The 19,615-nt window shown below is 38.9% G+C and overlaps 1 protein-coding gene across 1 annotated transcript in view; it reads right to left on the reverse strand.

Moving 5' to 3' along the window:
* Positions 1-19,615, reverse strand: part of POLR3B (RNA polymerase III subunit B) — an 80,442-nt gene that overhangs the window by 21,494 nt on the left and 39,333 nt on the right. Inside the window, exons 18-23 of the mRNA XM_068400808.1 lie at positions 19,510-19,608; positions 15,807-15,934; positions 7,406-7,615; positions 5,390-5,548; positions 3,862-3,979; positions 2,041-2,183 (exon numbers count right to left, since the gene is read on the reverse strand). Coding sequence (XP_068256909.1) covers positions 2,041-2,183; positions 3,862-3,979; positions 5,390-5,548; positions 7,406-7,615; positions 15,807-15,934; positions 19,510-19,608 — 857 coding nt within the window. The remainder of the gene's footprint in view (positions 1-2,040; positions 2,184-3,861; positions 3,980-5,389; positions 5,549-7,405; positions 7,616-15,806; positions 15,935-19,509; positions 19,609-19,615) is intronic.

The raw sequence follows: 19,615 nt of genomic DNA on the forward strand, positions 1-19,615 counted from the left end.
GCATCTCACAACAGGGATGCAGTCTCTCACTTCAGTTACACCTGGCCACCTCATTGCCACTGATGCTTATGTACTTCCATAGACCCACAAAGTCATAAACGACCTCAAGTTTGACTTCAGGCTACATATGTGAGTAAAGTAGTAAATAATGGCATGGAGCATTATAAAAATGACTTCTAACTTGTGCCTGGGGTCCATCTGTAAGCAACCGCTTTTCATACCTCTTCCAACCACGCAGGCACTGAATATGCTGGAGATGATTCTGTTTAGGCTTCATTTAAGAGAGCTCTAGAGCTGGATACTGCCTGTGTACTGCTGACATTTGTTGCAGTTTCATCTCTTTTCACTGGCTCAGATCTACATATGGATGTTCTGCAAGTACCAGCTCTCTGCTGACTGACTCCAGGGCATATTTGCCTACAGAGTTCTCTGGTTCTTCTCCAAGGATGTGAATCAGCACAACAAGGTCAAACTCAACATGATGCTGGGAGTAGAGTCTGACCGTGTCTCAGACTACTGAAAGGGATGCTTTCAGGGAGCTCTTCCTAACAAAAAGTGCTCTCTCTTCCATGTGTCTTCTGACAAAGAGAACACTTCTCATGAAAGGCCAGTTGGTTTGCAAGGCGTCTCTTAGCTAGTATAATAATTTGATGGATTACTACAAAGTTCATTGACTACAATTAGTTTTAAGCATTGATGTTTCAAATCTAAACAGCGCTTTCTGTTATTTTCTCAGTTCCCTCCCTCTGCCCTCTACACAGACCTAGAGGATACTTCTGTTACCAGATGTAAGAGGCTGGTGTGCTTTACACTCGATGCTCTGGTTCCAGTTCCTCAGAAATCAAAGCAAGGAAGTAAGGATTTTTTTTGTCCCAGTAGTTATTAAGACAGTATCACATTTGCCCAGTAAGTGTGTGTGCTGCAATGGAAAGGATTTGGTAATATCAACCTCTTTGCCTCCCTACCACATCTGACAAGAGACTGAGCAATGTTCTCAAACCAAAATAAGACCTAAAAATGTAACAAGATTACAACATTCAGGTAATAGGTTTAGCTCATCACATACAGTAAGGCAGAAGGTCATGCTGAAAGTACTAAAAATCTAGATTTTCCAAGTGTACAGATAGATGAAAACATACCAAAACCTGTCCCACATTAAGACCAATGGGATCAAAACACACTTTTAAGTCAGTTACAGTGAGACTGTTTTCAGTCACTTTTTTTTTAACACCCCTCCCACAACTCCCAGCCCTTTGCGATTCAGAGAGGATGTTCCAAGTCGCCTTTTTTTTTTGCCATTAAGGTCAAAGGGAGTCCACTGTTTTTTTCAACAGATATGGAAACAGGCTCCTGATTTTCATCTTACTATTAAAATTAACACTAGAGAGCCACATACCACCAAGTGGCTTCCTAGTAGGTACCCATTTTCAACTCTCAGTTTGAAGATCCAGAAGTGTCCCAGATCATGTCCCAAGTGGATTTTTAAAACCATTTTCCCCTTCTTTCTGGTCTGTGTTGGTGCACCCCTAGTTGCATTCCTGATTTGCTTCCCTTTTACACCATGGCTCTGAGCTATCTATCTGCAGTCTTGTCTTTTAGAGCAGTATGTTTGCACAGATGACTTGCAGACATCCCATTCCATCTCTGGTCTTTTCTGTCCATTCAGAATAGGCCCTTTCACTCCTTTGTCCAATCTCTCTCTTGATAACCCACTGACCAACCTTTCACCTAAAATGAAATTCACACTTGGAAAAAAAAAAACCAACCCAAAACTCAAAACCCTATTCTTATTTAAAATGGGCAACTACTGTATTTTCCAGATTCATAAGTCAACACGGAGTTGTGTTTACCAATTCCTCTCCTCAGTTCCAGAAATTTCATTGCTAAATTAGGTGAAATTAACGAAAAAAAGGGATGTGGTCTTCTACCACTGCGTTCATAAAAGATCTGAACCAATCAATGGAAACATGCATGATGATATTATGTATGTATAGTAGGCATACCCAACATGCATTTATTTTTATTAAACATGTAGCTTACCTTTCTGCCCATGACGACTGCTAAATTTATCTCCAATTTCTGGACGTCTAGTTTGCCTCAACAACATTTTGATCAAGAAAGCATCCTCTGCATTAGATGAAATCATTACTTTTTCAATATAAGAATCAGTCGCACCTTTGTAGCTAGTACAAGAAGATAAAACACGAGTTTTACATCTATGAACCAAATACAACTTACAAACAAGTATATGTGTATTTGTAAGCTTCTGGCTAAACTGTGGTCTTCATGGAACTTATATGTGGGAGGCCAATGGAGCAAAGATGATATATATATATATAAAAAGATCCAAAGTACAGTATGTTTCTGGAAAAGAAAAGGCTTAAGAGATACAATAGAAACAAAGGGAGAATTTGCAAAGAACAAGGTACATTTTTTGTCACATGGGCTCTTCTTGACAGAAAAAAGCTTCCTAGTATATTGCAAATTTCTGGATCTTCAGTTAAACAAACAAAAGCCAAACAGAGAGTTATAGCTGAAGAACGGAGTTTAAGGAATATACCATGAGAATTTAAGAACAAAATTAAGGCATAATACACTGACTGAAACTATGAATCAGGTGCAGATGTGGAAATGAACCAAGGGCAGAACATAGTATGAGGTACAGAAAGAGACGAACTCTAGAGTTCGAAATGCAGAGATTTTGGAAGAGGGGGGAAAAAAAGAAAAAGAATAAAAGGAAGGCATGACAGAGCAGGAAGGAAAAGGAAATTATTCTCTTATCAGCTTTTTTCTATGTATTGCAGAATGAGGGTAGAGCAGATTTTAAAACCTTATTTAGGAGATTATTTGGCTCGTTGTTCAGGTAGCTGAGATGGTCAAACTATGACACCTAAACTCAGAGCCCTGGATCCATGTCTTTACCTGGCAGGATTACTCCTTTCCTCTTGATAATTGCACTGTTGCCATATGTCTTTATTACTATCTTGTAGGAGTAAACCTAGAGCTATTGGTTATGAAACACACAGAAGTGCAGCAAAGCTAATTCTCCCTTTCTGATCCGGGCACCAATTGCTTGCTTTGCTCTCAGGTACTTTATGGAACTGTCAAGGCTATTCCTGACAAAACAGTGAAAAAAACTTCATTATTTATTTATTTATTTATTTATTTATTTTTACATTTAATACAAAATTTTCATCTCACATCTCAGAAGCCCTCTCCTGTTCTTTCAGGACAGGATGTGAAAAACTCTTATTGACTGTCCTTTCCCATTCACTGGTGCCTTAGTAAAGGACATCTAACTGGAGTGCCCAGAATGAGCTGACAGCCTCTGAGGTAGGGAGGCCTCCATCTCCTGGCCTCCTGCCTGGCAAAGTGAAGGCTGAGCACCAGTCAGCATTGGCCATTTTCTGTGGGAACCAGTATGGAGGAGGTATGCCCCCTCACTAAGTACACACATGTTCTCCACCCTCCCACTCATCCTGCTTTTTTCCTGTTTCTCCATCACTTCATCCATGAGTGACTCCTCTCCCCTCTACCACTGCCTTAGCTCCCTCCTCAGTTTCTCCTGGGAACCTACTCAGTGATTCCTCTCTATACATACATCTTCAGGAGAGTTTCTCCCTCTGTTTGTGATTCCAGCCTTTCAGGTGTCAGTATCTAACTTATTAGTGATTAAGTGGCTACACACTTCTGAAAATAACCTAGGCTCTGAAAAATTCTGTGAAAAATCAAGACCTAGAGAACTAGGTGTCTAGGTTGCAGAGGGAAGTTTATTCCTTTGACTTTTCTAGAATTGAATATTTTCTCAGGCACCTTTCTTCCATGTACCTTCCCCAACTATAAAGTTATGATGCAACATACGTTACTGGCACATCTTTGTACTGTGGCTGCTGAGGCACACTACTTCCTTCCAGAGGCGTCTGGGTCACAGTTGGCATAGATTTGTTCACAAGGACTTGCTTATTTTCTACTTTTTCACCTACGAAGAACAAGAAAAAAAAGCACCATGAAAACATATCTGGCTACCAATGTGAGAAATACATGTTAAGTTTTAGAAAAAGGTAAGCTGGAAGACAAAGTGGGAGGAACATGTCCAGGAAGTATGCCATGATCATTAAACTAGCTTTTTCTTTGTAAACCAAAACAGAATAGGTTGCATGCTGGGTGCACTGTAAGAATAGCTATTCAACATACTCTGAGTCTAAAGAATACACAAAAGCATCTGAAGTCATCTGCCATAAGTATGGAAAAAAATTAACAAGCAACAAACACGGTAACTGACAAATTTCACAAATTCACACTTAAATTCAGGACATCACATCATTTCCACAATGAGATGTGCAAGACTACTTTCAGCATCTCCTTGCAATTAGTTTTTCCTATTGCTTCTGGTCTCATATATCAGCTATTTTCCCCTCCATTCCCTTTATCCTCCCCTTCACACAGAAAACCAGATCGGTAGCATGCCCAATGATACTAATGCACATCAAGTACCTGCCTCCCACCTCTTCCACAAAATTATACTGGACTTCAGCCTATGTCTCTTTTCTGTCCAAATGAACTATTTCAAAGAGGTTTTTACCTACATGCTGAGAACAGCCTCAGTCTAGTGTCTGCCCCAGTCCTATCTATCTGAATACTTCAGAGAATTCTTGCCTTTTTTTTTTTAATTGACTTGAAAGCTCCATTGTGATGTGTTAAAGAGAAGAAGTGACCCAATTGTGTTGCTATAATGGAATTAAGTTTTGTGCCTTTTACAGCACCTTTCTTATTAGATCTCAGCAGATCTATTAAGCCATTTCCTAATTGAAAGATGACAATATGGGAGGATTCTTTCTCAAATTTATTTCCAATGGAAAGTTATACACCTATCCTCATAACTAAATGTAGTTGTATTTATTTTCTTATCTCTCCAAACATATTTCTAAAGTGCTAAAACAACAAGGTTTTACTTCCTCAAACAACTGCATTAACTGACAGCATGCTAGGAGGTTTTGACATATGAAATCAAAATAATAAGGAATCTATCCTTAAAAAACAGAACATATGAGAGACAAACAGTAAAAAACTACAGTATTAAAAGTTTGCCAGTTTGATGATATAAGAATACAAGTTATAATGCTTCAATAGATTCACACTGTTAAAGACTCACTCTTTTACTTAAATATAAAGCTCCTTCTTCTCATGTACAAAAAACCCCCCCAATGACTGGTACTGCACTGCTTTCGGAAACTAACATTTTTTAATTCTCCATTACAATACTGTCACCTTCAAGAAAAAAAAAATATTACATGAAATATAAAACAAGATGCACAAGAAATATCAACAGAACATCAATTTCTACCTCAGATTATGAACATGCCACGACTGAACATGCAGTTTGACATACCTGGAGAGCAGATACCATCAGCATCTAAAATTTCATGGCGCCAGATTGGTTTACGGGTAGCTGCATCCAACATCGGACCCATAACTTTATCAAATGTCTGGTTTGTGTAACGCTTCAGTGTACACTTGGCATTCTTATATACAAGACACCTTCCAAAACCTAAAATGTAACACAAACTCATCTGCCTAGGAGTTCAAAGATTCTTTGTTAACACATTATCAGAATAAAACAAGAATGCTGATCCACCTGCTGAGCTACAGAACATAATTTTTTTTTTATTAGTTAGATTGTTCATTGACTTGAATATGCCTAACATTGTACATGGATACCTAATAGCTTACAATCTAAAAAACAGATCGTGCATGCATTTTTTTTTAGACATTGACTACGGTCCAATCCTGAAGTTTTGCTAATCCCCTTCTATACCTCTGCATATACATGCATGCATCATTTCTCTTACCTTTGGTGGTCCACAGAGAGACATAACATAGGAGAAGAGATTGTAACAGGATGAGAACAGCACCTCTTCCTTTCAGGAGTTCTAAGAAATCTGAACTTTTATTCATGTTTGTGGTTGACACAAGCTACCAGGAAAGTATTGATTGAGTGTTTCATATAATCACCCCATTACTCACTTTTTTCCCAGCTGAAAGAATTCTGAATTACATATATTGTTATAAAATAGGTTTGTTTTGGGTTTTAGATGAGAAAAGTAGCATGTCTGGAATTTCTCTCCAACTACAGCAACTAGCCAAAATACTAAACACTTGTATCCGTTTAGAATTACAGACAGCCAAGAGCAAGGCTTTTGAATAATCCTACGTAATTTTAGTTCATTTGAAAGATGGCTGCAGCCACATACAGTACATCTATATCTTTAGATTATGTCAAGTAACTCCTGACAAGCACTACAGCTCTCCCTGTAAATGTTACCAGTCTACCAGAAAAGAAAACATTCAGTTTTAAATCATGCCTGTTGTTGTTTTAGAAAAGGAGGCATAAATTAAATGTGGCAGACATTAATGCCAAAGATACATGTCTAGGAATACTATTATTGCTGCCTAGCAACTAGGAGGAAGGGGGTGGGGGGGAATAAAGTCATGGAAGAATCTGATTTTGGCCACCCGAAACTAAAACCAATTTGATCACACTGCACGATGTCTTATCTCAAGGGAATTTATTTAGAAAAGAGAGAGAAGAGAGACTAAGTTTTCAGGCAACTGTCCTCAAACCCCAGCAGCACTAGCATAAAACGCTGAAGAACTGTGTAGAGAGTGAGACAGCCCAGACCAGCACAAACATAGGTTTCACTTAGTTACTTTCTATTTGGTGCTTACGTACTTTTACTTAAAATACACTGCACTGCATAGATTTTTTTTTTATAAGGAAGCAGGTAATTAATTTATCTTTGAATAAAGACTAAATTATTTTGCTTTAGACAATACTATTATTTTCCCTCAGAAAGTAGGCAATACTGCTATTGCTCCCTCAGAGCATCAAGTTCACAATGACACAAACTGCCACACGTTCCGTTCCTTTCCCAAATACATTCAGCAGTCTAATTTCATCTATTGCTTTTGTTACTGGTGAAAATAAAGAGACCCCTCTCTTAGTAATGTACAAAGGTTCAGGTAACCATCTAAAAAGCAAGCCCAACAGAACAGATTATCTAATACCTTCCATTTTTTGTAAATTAAATATTTTCAAAAAAGGACCATTTACACATTTCTAAAGTCAAAAGTTAGCCATTTTTTCGTACAACATACATACTTAGAAGTTTATTCACATGTTAGCAACTTCACTGCACTATTGCAAGCATGGAATTCCAATCACTATTCATGCAGAAAACAAACAAAAGCATTCAAAGCACTTTTGGAATTCAATTTCTTAATTGGATGTGTACTGTTTATAACTGCGATACGAGTTATTATAGGATAACACCATGAGATGAGAAGTTTATTAAAACATGTATTAGAATACACACTAGAGAAGCGGGAAAGAATTGATGGTTCTTACCTCTGTCCAAAGAAGCCTTGTTTAAGACAAGAGCATCTTCAATATCATAACCACTGTAGCTCATCACAGCGACTGTGGCATTTTGTCCAGCGGGCAGTTTTTCAAAATCTATCAGTTCAATTGTTTTTGTTTTTACCATTGGCTTTTGCGGATAGGCTAGAAGATACATAAGAGTATCTATCCTGTTTCTTTGATTGTAACCAATAGTACCTGTATGTAAAAGAAAAACAAAAGTGTGTGAAATTAGTGAGTTTCCTAGAGATGTTTTGGCTAAAAAATTACCAAAATGCAAATGAACTAAAACTGCAAACTGAGGAATTCCATCTAATAATAGAAATTCTTCAAGAAAGGAAGGGGAAAAAAAAAATCATAAAAGAGATCAAACCAAAACAACTTTACATTATTATATTTAAATAAAGATGTAAGTGGCTTCTTAATTTAAGCTTCCAGAAAAAATTATTTATTTTTTCCTCAATCAGGGAAAACCTAAGCATCAAGACAAAAAGAACAACAACAAACGAATCAGTCAAGTCCTATATGACTGAATGCAAATAAGATTTTTTTTAAATCATGACACTGAATAACAGTGCAAGTTTGCTTTTACTGTTCTAATAGCCGTAGGTTTTTTTTAGAGAGCTGAACTTGTGTTCCATAGACCTGACTCAAAATTTCATGAGAATCAATATAAAGACTCCCATTGAGCTCAAGACGAACTGTGGATCAAGCTCTGCATCTTCCACATCATGTTTCCTTCCTTTTCTGGGTAATAATTAGTTCAACAGCAGCCTGTCTTAGAATGTCACAAAGCATGAACACAGCATACAGTTAGCAGCAGCCAAGACTGATTTACTTTCTGAAATTAGAGGCATCATTGCTAGAAAGACTACAGTAGAAGTTCACTCACAATATATTTGTCTTTTTACATGAAATTAATTTTAAATTTATGGTTCAGAATTCAATCCTTTGTATAGACCTCCCAGCTTGAGACTGAAATTTTTGGCCCTGTCCCATCAGACTGCCAAAGTGTCTTCTGAAATCTGAGGAAAAAATAATTAACACCCAGCAGGGAAATATAAACTGTTGTGTAGCAGAACAAAAGTTAAGGCACTCGTATGTTATTAGAGTTTGCTGTACCAGGACTATGCTATGTCTCTAAGCAATTAAGAAATTATAGTCTGAAAAGTTAAAGTTTTAAAGTTTTAAGTACTAAATATTCTGCAGTACTTGTGCTTAGGAGGTAAGTCTTTCAAAACCTTTCCATTTTCTCCTGCAATTTCAGAGGCTGGCTGCTTTCAAGGAAAGGTCAAAGCAGCCAGTGTATAATGAAGACTTCACATACCCAGAATATAGTACAGCTGAACACAAACCTGCTCTTAGGGGAGGCTGTCTTCATGTTTTATATGCATCTACTTGCAACTTCCAAATGCCAGCATTTAAATAAAATGTCTAGAAAATCAAATATCTAAAACCAGGCAGCATCATGGGCAGTTCCAAAGACCTACCCTGTCCTTGGCACTAAGCTCTCTCTCCTAAACCACCAGAGGTCTACCCCTCCCAAGGACATAACGGGGAGATACCTCAACAGATACTGTCTGAAAATAAACTGTTATAACCAGCTCTTGCACGCCTGGACTTTCCTTTGTTCTAGAAAGTGGATTTGAAGCCATGGGCACAGCATTTTTAAATGGTGAGGGAGACTGGGTCAAGTTGATAGGCTTTACTTATCTCTTGCTTTTGAGCAGTTGCTTTTCTGTTTTTTTCTTGGAGAAGGAAATTAATCATCCTTGAGCAGTATTTTCTGTCTCCAGTAAGAAGCAAGCCAGTAGGGCCTGGATTCATCAACACTGAAGACCCTCCCAGTCATGCTCACAAGGCCCACCATCTGAAGGCCCTACTACTTCTGATATTCTCTTAGCCTAAGTATTAGACATTGTTTTCACTGTACTTTGATAAACAAACTGGTTTCCCCACTATACAGCTGGGAAAATCTACTTCCAAGTTAAAAACTTAGAGGTTTAGACAATTTTTTCTCTCTATACCTAGAATGGATTATCTGTGTGCTTTCATAATAGGTTGTCTGCTGTAGAGCTCATCTTAAAAGTTTCACAGATAGAGACATTTTCCTGTTGTCGGGAGAAATCTTCTCCTGAGTTTGCCATGCCAACTTACATTTTTGAAATGCTTGCATGTTTTTTCTCCTCTGAGAAGCTTATATGCTGTACCTGCTATGGTTCGCTCATTAGGGATGCTAAGATGGGATGAAGTCTGCAGCACCTGATCATAGCTAAACTTGTCCTTTATACCCCAGGGACAATCTGTGGAAGTCCCCAATATATCAAGGATTATAGATGACCCTTTTACATATTTCAGGTAGTACAAATTATTTCTCTCTCAGATGCTTCAGGTATTTCAAAGTTGGTATTTTTAACAGAGGTTCAGATAAGTCTAAAGGAACTGTTACTGTTTGTATCAGACCAGGAGCCCTGAGTGACTGACATCACTGAGATTTTGAGCTTCAATAATAAAACTATATTCAGGCAATTCTTCAGGAGCTGAATGCTGTATCATATCAAATGGAAAACGTATACATATGTATCAATGTTGGATATTCTAGCAGGACAGAAACTGGCTAGAAAATGATTCAAGAGCACAAGTGAAATAAATTAGCCAAAAAGTATGCGATATTTGTCCTAATTGCTATAATTTAAAGGTTATACAAATAATGCCTTCTCTAGACTGGTTCTAACAAACCACTGCCTTAAACCACAATCTGCTTATTTAAAATCTAAGAAGCAGCTCTCTTCTGAGGACTGGTGTATTGGGACGAGACCTCCGTGTGGGTATTGAAATAAAGGAAGTCTCTAGCTTTATTTCTGTTTTATCTCTGAAAGAACAGAGCCCTTGTTTGCTTTGGCCAAACAGCCAAGCAAAAGTAAAGTATAATTAAACTTCACCATAACAAACCCTGCTCACAATGACCCACATTTATAATTATCCCAAGAGCAAGAACCAAATTTTTTCATTGGTAATTAGCCTTGTTTAAAGCAAAACACACAAGGTTGACCTGGATTCAACAAAGATCATTTTCTTACTTTTCTCAGCGCTTGGTATATTGTGAATGCACATGTGAATTCTTTCCTTTTTTTCCATTTCCTGACAAGTTTTTTTTTTCTTTTAAAGTATCATTTGATCATTCTTCAGTGTGAAGTAATCACTATAAAAATGCTACCTATTGATATTTAGCATAAATGGGATATTGTTATTCTGATGCAGAAAGTTTTGAGAACTCACCAGAACAAACAGCCAGCTAAAATAAGCGTTAATCTAATTCTCTAGTGTATTACTTACAGCAGCATTAAACTGTACAATCAAAATTAACAAGGATACAGAAATCAATCTACTTAAGATATTAGCCACAAAGGGCTATTATTGTACATACCAGGAAAAGAACTGTGGTACTTCTGTATTTCCCCTGATTTCACCATGGATTTTCTACTATTCTGTCCTTTTGTATAAGCACAAACCAACAGAGAAAGAAGTACAGTTTTTAAATGCTGCAGAGGGGGCTCCAACTCATCTCAGAGAGATTTTCACAGAACACGTATTAAGTGATCTGGATGTTCAGCATTCAAAATATTCTTTTCACTGTAGAAAGATTAAGAAGTCAGTTAAAATGATTGCGGGTAAACTGGGGGAAGTTGTCGGGCTCACTTCTGTCTCAGCACTCCTGTGCCTGCTACCAGGGAGGGAAGACCTGGCAAAAAGAGACTGTGTTGCAGAGCACAAACGCTGCTCCTCAAAGAGTAGTGGCAGAACTGAGCCCTGGCCACAAAGCACCCAGGTCCAGCTGTGACGACCAGCAGCAGACGGTTTTGCTTTGACGTTTGTTTCGATTCTCTGCCAGTAGGCTAGCCGTACAAAATTTGGGAGCACTTTAGCTCTCAGTCCACCGACAAGCATTTCACAACTGTCAAAAGCCAACAACCCCCAGCACTTGGTTCCTTGAAGAACATTTGTCTTCTCAACTCAATTTTAAAACATTCAGCTGGTTATAGCACATGGCAGAGCAGTGTATCAAGGGGTTTGCTATTTCACAGAAGCAAAGCAGAATGTCCATGATAGAGTAAGAGGGTTTTTTTTGTAGTATCAAAGTAGTTGCTTCAACACAAACCTCTGCAACAAAAGCTCTCACCCACCTACCACCCTCCCCTCAAATACCTTCTGTTCTTTCACAGGTTAAGGTTTCTCCTTCTATGACCAAGTGACCCGCTTAGTAGATGAAGGCAGGGCTGTGGATGTAGTCTATCTAGACTTCAGTAAGGCATTCGACACTGTCTCCCACAGCATCCTCCTGGACAAACTGGCTGCTCGGGGATTGGATGTGTGGACTCTTAAATGGGTTAAAAACTGGCTGGATGGCTGAGCCCAGAGAGTGGTGGTGAATGGGGCAAAGTCCAACTGGCGGCCGGTCACTAGCGGTGTTCCCCAGGGCTCAGTTCTGGGGCCGGTGCTGTTCAATATCTTTATAGATGATCTAGACGTAGGGATTGAATGCACCCTCAGTAAATTTGCAGATGACACCAAGCTGGGTGGGAGTGTCGATCTGCTGGAGGGTAGGAAGGCCCTTCAGAGGGATGTGGACAGGTTAGATAGATGGGCCGAGACCAACGGCATGAGGGTCAACAAGAACAAGTGCCGGGTCTTACACCTGGGCCACAACAACCCCATGCAGTGCTACAGGCTGGGGGAAGAGTGGTTAGAAAGCGGCCCGGCGGAAAGAGACCTGGGGGTGCTGATCGACAGCTGGCTAAACATGAGCCAGCAGTGTGCCCAGGTGGCCAAGAAGGCCAATGGCATCCTGGCCTCTATTAGGAATAGTGTAGCCAGCCAGTCTAGGGAAGTGATCGTCCCTCTGTACTCGGCACTGGTGAGGCCGCACCTTGAGTACTGTGTCCACTTCTGGGCCCCGCACTTCAAGAAAGATGTTGAGGTGTTGGAGTGAGTCCAGAGGAGGACGACCAAGCTGGTGAAGGGTCTGGAGGGTCTGACCTACGAGGAACGGCTGAGGGAGCTGGGGTTGTTTAGCCTGGAGAAGAGGAGGCTCCGAGGTGACCTTATTGCAGTCTACAACTACCTGAAGGGAGGTTGTAGTGAAGTGGGAGTTGGCCTCTTCTCCCGGGCAACTAGCGATAGGACAAGAGGACACAGCCTCAAGCTTTGCCAGGGGAGGTTCAGGTTGGACATTAGGAAGAATTTCTTTTCAGAAACGGTTATTAGACATTGGAATGGGCTGCCCAGGGAGGTGGTGGAGTCACCATCTCTGGATGTGTTTAAGAAAAGACTGGACATGGCACTTAGTGCCATGGTCTAGTCGACAGGGTGGTGTCAGGGCAACAGTTGGACTCGATGATCCCTGAGGTCTCTTCCAACATGGTTGATTCTGTGATTCTGTGATTCTGTGTGAAAGTAATAATTAACATCCAAACCCTCCTTTCCTTACTCAAGACTTGCATTACGACATTTGGGTTGAAACTGCTGTGCACAGTTGGGCTGTGAGAGCGTACAGCTTGCTTTGCGTACCCCACAGCACCGCTTTCACAGATCGCACGTGCAATATGGTGGATCACTGGCAGGAAAATGTCTATATTTTCAGTTCTTATATTAGGCTTTTACATAATGCTTCACAGTCACAGAGGTACAGTGTGTAAAAGTGGCTGATTTTCTACGTCTTAATGGAATTGAAAAGCTCCATTTAAAATTATTTCTCTAACTGTAGGAGCCTTTGATCCTCTTAAACATTATTTTAGCAACACATGAAATGCAAACAGTACAGACTCTTGTATTTTAATCTTAAATACTTCTCAGATTTTAAGCTACAACTCTTAACTTTGCATTGAAATGTCAACGTTCAGCTGAGGTCCTTGCAGCTGCTGTTGCATTTGCCACCTAATCATAACTTCCCCTCGATCTTACAGTTCAACCTGCAACATATGGTAAATTATCTATGCCAAAACAGAGGGATTTAATTTCAATTTCATTTCACTGAAATCCAGTTTGCTCACTAAGCGCAGCCCCAGTCCTCCAACAAGATGACTCATTCTGCCCATGAAAGAGAGGTATTTTTCAGGATATTGAATGTTATCCTGCAGAAACATCAATATTTTTAATACCTAACACTTGTCAGGGATACTGCATTATAGACCCTATTGCAAGCTCTGATGTCCACCCTCCATTTACTTGTGCTTTCACACCTTTCCCTGGCTTGATGTTGCTTAAAAAAGAGCAAAGACTGTCCAAAGCTGCTGGCACAGCCCCATGACATGGTCAGAGGGGGTTACTGTTGAGTAGCACAAGGCTCTCCTTTCCCAGTCAGAGCCCCGGGGCGCCCTCCAGACCCGCCAGGTTTTGACAGCTGAGGGAGTGACACAGTGGACTTGGACATGAGACTTTCCACATGGCAATGTTGGACCAGGAGCTGCTCTGCAATTTCAGCATGGGGAAAGAAAGCAAGAAGGGTGGATGGTTACTTAAAAGTGGGGGTTTGAAGCACTACATCACATCTCTTCGTAAATACAAACAGAAAAAAGTATGTGTAATATTTCAAGAATATCCTCTAGAACTCATTTGATCAATAAGTGTAGGGAAAAATCTCTTCTGCCCCCACATATTGCCACTTACGATGGCTTTTTTTTAAGCAGTTATTACAAAAAGCTTCAGGTGTTTGCAAATACTTCAGGCAGAGCAAAATATAGCTCAGGTCATGTGCCAACTTTTAAAATGTACTTTTATCTAGCTGTTTATTCTTTGAGTCAGGTGTTTTGTCATAACAAACCGAAACAAAGGCTTTTTTTATTGCTCAAGATATTCAATGGCTTTTGTGTTCTTAGCGTCAGCAGGAACGTCAGAGGATTGTATCCAAGGAGCTAAATGTGCAAGACCTAGGGTCAAAGCAGCTGAATACACCAACCTCAGAAAACACAGACAATGAATTGCAAATGACACTCAAAACAAAACGGGGAAAAAAACCTTCACACAGAAAACCACAAAAGAACTCCACAGATACTGAATTGGCTTTCTGTACACACTGATCCTGCTTAACTGTGTGTGGTAACTAACCAAACCTTCTGAGACTAATAGTCATAAAATAGAGACTCGGGGGTGGGGGAAAGATAATGGGATGGGGGAGAACTGGTAAGGAAAAAGATTGCATTGCTCCTCTTTCCCCCCCCCCTTTTTTTTTTTAAATTTAAAAGGAGAACATACATCTGTTGCTATTTTCTGCTATTTTGATGCGCTGAACATGACAGTTCAGCACAAGGCAGTTACTTTGCTATTAATTCTGCTGGAGAAGTCTCACAAAAGGTGCAGTGTTTCAGTTTCAAACACACAGCACAAAACAAATGGTTTAGTAAACCTAACAGAAGCGGTAGTTTTTTCATGACACAGAGTTGTTCTACTGTAGCTCTCAACTTGCGAGCAAGCCACCAATACAAGGCATAAAACTGGCACGCACAGCACAAGTCTAAATACAGCTGTCTGAACTGATGTACTGCTGGTCAGGTTCTTCTTGGGACTCTGGCTTGATCACAGGCCATATGACTTAGATGCTTTAATGCTAGTTTAGCTGTGTATTAACGGAGGGATTAGAACTTCCCTAGTGTCAATTAGCCACAACAGCAAATTTACAAAAAGGTTGGTTTTTAATGACCAGCTATCACATTTGTAAAAAGAATTATTCAGTGATCAGGAAATTAATTTTGTTTCAGTTGTTTTGCTGAGAGGCCGTTACTTGCTCTCTTCATCCAAAACAGAAAAAGCCCAAAATCTAAACTACCACTGCAGGAAGTGTTCAAGTAACTAAGCACTCTCTCTTGCACATTTTCGATTCCTCTTATTCTGTAATGTAAATGTAGCTATTTATTTATTTATTTATTTTTAGGGCACCTACTCAACTATTCTGGGAAACTCTCCTCTCTCAGTGCTCTGTCTCTTTGTGACAGCACTTTTAAACTCTTTTTGTCTGGAAACCTACAGCACATCGCAGCATAAGGAGAAAAAAACCCCATTCTGCCAATCCTGCAGCTACGCTGAAAACTTGGAAGTCGTGATGATTATCAAAAAATCCCAACAAAAAGCCAATAGTGCTCCAATTTCTCCTCTAAGTATTAAGACCTTCAGATATGGTCTCCATTAAGTAAAACTGACTGATATTTTTTTCCTTTTAATTTTTCCAACTTTTAGAGGTAAATTCTTTCTTCCTCTATGCTAAAGAAGTGCTCTCTTCCTCTTCCTAGCAAAGCTTTTATGTGAACTAGGAAAGAAAGAATTTCTCTGTTTTGTCACTTTTGGTACATAGCTTCAAAAACTACATAACACTCCAAAGAAATAAAAAAAGTCTTACCCATTGCTTGTTTCCCCATGGCACACTGATAAGTGTTTCTTGGGGACTGGTTGTGGTGAGGATATGGAATCAGCCCAGCACAGACACCAAGAAGCGTGAAAGGCTCAATCTCCAAATGAGTTGTATCTCTTAAAAGAAAAGGTACCAATTATAGCAGCCTTGTAAACAAACATCTTAACCAGAATTTATTTAATTTAGTGATATGTCATAATACTTCAATTAAATTCTGTTCAGGAAAATAAGTCAGTAAGACCTCAAAATATGGATTCACTATGGGATTTTTATTTTTTATTTAAAAAAAAACCCAAAACTTTCTTTTCGCTTTAAGTGTTTCCACACGAAAAGAAATGAAAGAGAAGTAAATGAGGGTTTGCGAATTTCCATCATGGGGAAAAAGCCTCCAGAAAACGACAACCTGAGGGAGCTCAGTAAAACAATAAAACATCAGTTTATACAGTAAGACCCAAAATGCCTTAAGGAATGCTTTCTCATGTAATGAGAGCCCTCCGCATCAAATTACCAATCTCAGAGATCTCGAAATCCACTGGGGAGGTGGAGGAAGGAAGAGCAAGATAGATTCAGGTATTGAAAAAAATAAAAGTGTAGTTTCAGTTTTCCAAAGTGAGTTATATAATATCAGTTAGAGGGAAAACATCTGTGTCCAAACCAGATCCAGTGCCATGGGTGATATGGCATAATAAAACACTATTTGAAAAGCTCTGCAAATATTTGGAAGTGATTATGTTGTTAAAAGGCAGTACTGATGAGAAGTAAAAAGACAGGGACAAGGAGTAAAGACTGAGAGATAAAATTTGTTCTACCTGGCATGAGCTTCAGAGGAGAAAATCCATGTTCAATAAAGACAATGAAATCATAGTGTGCATTGGGATGCAAGTGGAGTTACTAATAACTAATGATGGAATGTACAATAAAGCTTGGCTGAAGCAGATCTGCTTTTCAAATCAAGATAAGTAACTAGGAAATGGGGAATTTTGAAATAAAGATAATTATAACTAAACCTATCCAAAGCATATATTTCACAATGTTCTGGAGTTATTACACAGAGCTTGTGTTTAGGCATACATTGCTTCTCTCACACACCTAAACCCACTGCATTCTAAAACCCCCGTCTTTAATGCTTGACTTCTCTTGAAAGTCTTTTGGAAGATTTTTTTTAAACAGTTAAAGAAATTAATTTGATTTCTAAACTTTAAGACCTTGAAAAGAAATGACAGAAAAAATCTTTATTATGACAACACTCAAACAACGGCAAAGCATCACAAGCTCAAAAAGGCTGAGAAATTACCTACAAGTAGATACAGGCTGAAGACAACGACCAGCAGGAACCTACATAAACAATGTATGCACTACTGCAAAAAATGAAATCTGAAAACCGAAAAAAATCTGGAAACTCTGAGAAGCAAGCCTACTGACATTATCTATCAGTCCCAGAAATCTTTATAAATCACAAATATGCTTGAGCAACCTAAAAATCACCTGCTGGCCAGAGGATAGCCACTATTTTTCTCCACTTGATAAAAAGCAGCTATGTTAATTGAAGCCTGTCTTAAGAAAACACAAATGGTAGAATCCAAATTGCAGTCAAGTAATTGCAAAATGGTTTCAAGAGCCAGTAGCAAGCTTAAAGCATAGACTGCTCCCCCGTTCTGCACAACTTCACAGAACTGCTGAGACTTCTCAAACAATAAAACAAGAGGCTTAAGACTTACTGACAGTGAAGTTAGCAAGTTTCTTCAGAAGGTACTAGAGCATGGAACTACATATACATTTTCAGACAGGGTATTCAACACCAGTATTTTTCCATTTAGGTCAATCCTATTTCAATCAAAGAAGATGCAACATATGCAGATCCTAGTATCTTATGAAGTATGCCACAGTGCTAATGAGAGACCTTCAAACTTTACAGAGCAGTTCAATTTCTGTAAGTCAAAACGCCACCACCAGAAATGTGCCCAAGAAAGGAAGGCAATCTCACGAGTTTGAAAATCAAGAGTTACAAATGGCTAAGGAAGAAATTGAACGCATTAAATAGAGTCAAATCCTCCAAAGAAAAACCCCCTAATTGGATTGGAAAGGTAAAGACAGAGTACTGTAGCTAACAGAAGCCTACATTACAAAAGCAGGAATGTTAATGGGATACTTCACAATAGTGGATTGTATCAGTTGTATTACCAGAACAAGCTGTACCAAGATGGTCGCACCATTTAAAATGCCAGATGATCAGCTGGGGGAAGGGGGTACACAAATCAACTGTTCAGGATGTAGAGAATATCATCATTACACACAAGGAGCAATGTGCTCATATGGTGCAAGCTCAGATACTTATGGCAGTATTAGCTACAAGCATTGAAGCTAAACTCAAACCAAGTTGATGCACAACACAAGAATCTCCCAAACATTGTGGCATTTATTATGGTGTCATTTCCTTGCACTAGTCCATTGGAAGTTCACTGTCTCCTATTTTTGGCTAAACAGTGATTTCATGTGATACACTCCCCTTAATCTTCCTAGCTGAGTCAGGTGTCCTGTAACTTCTCAGCTCGGGTGCTTTGCGGAAGTTCTTTAATTTTGGCACAAATGACAGCAATTGTGTGTGCTTTTCTTTGCTCATGCATACAGAAGCCAGCCAAGAGCATGCAAGAGTAATTTCTTAAAGTGTTAAAGTCTTCAAAAGCCTGGGCAGGAGCAATACAGTTTAATTAGCAGAGTTAATGCATTTCATCTGGCAAAGATTAAAGATAACTGAAGGTCTCATCCAGCTCCACTGCAATCAATGATGTATTTCTATTGGCTTCCGTAAGTACTTGACCAGGACAGAACATTTAGAAAATGCATTTTCTGCACAAATCTTATCAAACATTTCATGGAGATAACTTCCAACATGTTACATGCAGCCTTCAGTTGACAGGATATTGTCACAGAAACACTAAAAAGAAATATAAAGATAGGGGGACTTAAAAATGTAAAAGAATCATTCCTTTAATGTGGGCTCTTTAGTAACAGTCACAAGACAGAACAAAAAAAACAAAGCATCAGGTCCTTTGTATATGTGGAAAACAAAAAATCTGGAAATCTTTCTACACGAAAATCACATAACAGGGATGGGTTTAACATATCTGGTAAAGAATACACAGATTGATACAGACATTTTTATCAGGGCCCATTATACATCCAAAAGTCAAAGGGAAGGTCTCATTCCAATACTTCAGACATTTAGTGTAAGTTGGTTGACTAGGGTCCCTCTACAGCCATAAGAGAGATTTTTCCAAATTATAATCATGACATGCTAAGATCATCATTTAACAGGTGGAACCATTTGCCTTCTAGATTCCTATTGTACAAAATTAGTTATGATGAGCAGCCCAATGATTAGAACAAAAAAAAAAGCCACACACAGAGAAACAAAGGATATACCTTTAAGTATTTCATATTTTTGAGAGTTATAAGCAGGAACAGATCTCCCCAAACCCAAAAGCTAAACCACTTTTTGTAATTATCCCATAGATAATTTAAGATGTGTGTAAACGGACTTCTTTCTTTAGCTTTCATCTGGAGTTGTTTCAACCTTTAGCAAGGGAGCAATGTGTGTGAAAACAGTAACATTATTAATATGCTGGCATTTCAGAGAGTCACCCTATGAAATTTTTTCTTGTACCAGTGTTTAGTCCGAATGCATACTTACTTATTAATTGTATGTTCATACAGTGCAATGTTACAGTCATTTTCTTCATTCACATCCAAATATTCAACGAGGCCTTCGTGCAAGAAGTCTTCAAAATTCCTACAGT

Source organism: Nyctibius grandis, chromosome 5, assembly GCF_013368605.1.
Source record: "Nyctibius grandis isolate bNycGra1 chromosome 5, bNycGra1.pri, whole genome shotgun sequence".
NCBI classification, from domain to species: Eukaryota; Metazoa; Chordata; class Aves; order Nyctibiiformes; family Nyctibiidae; genus Nyctibius; species Nyctibius grandis.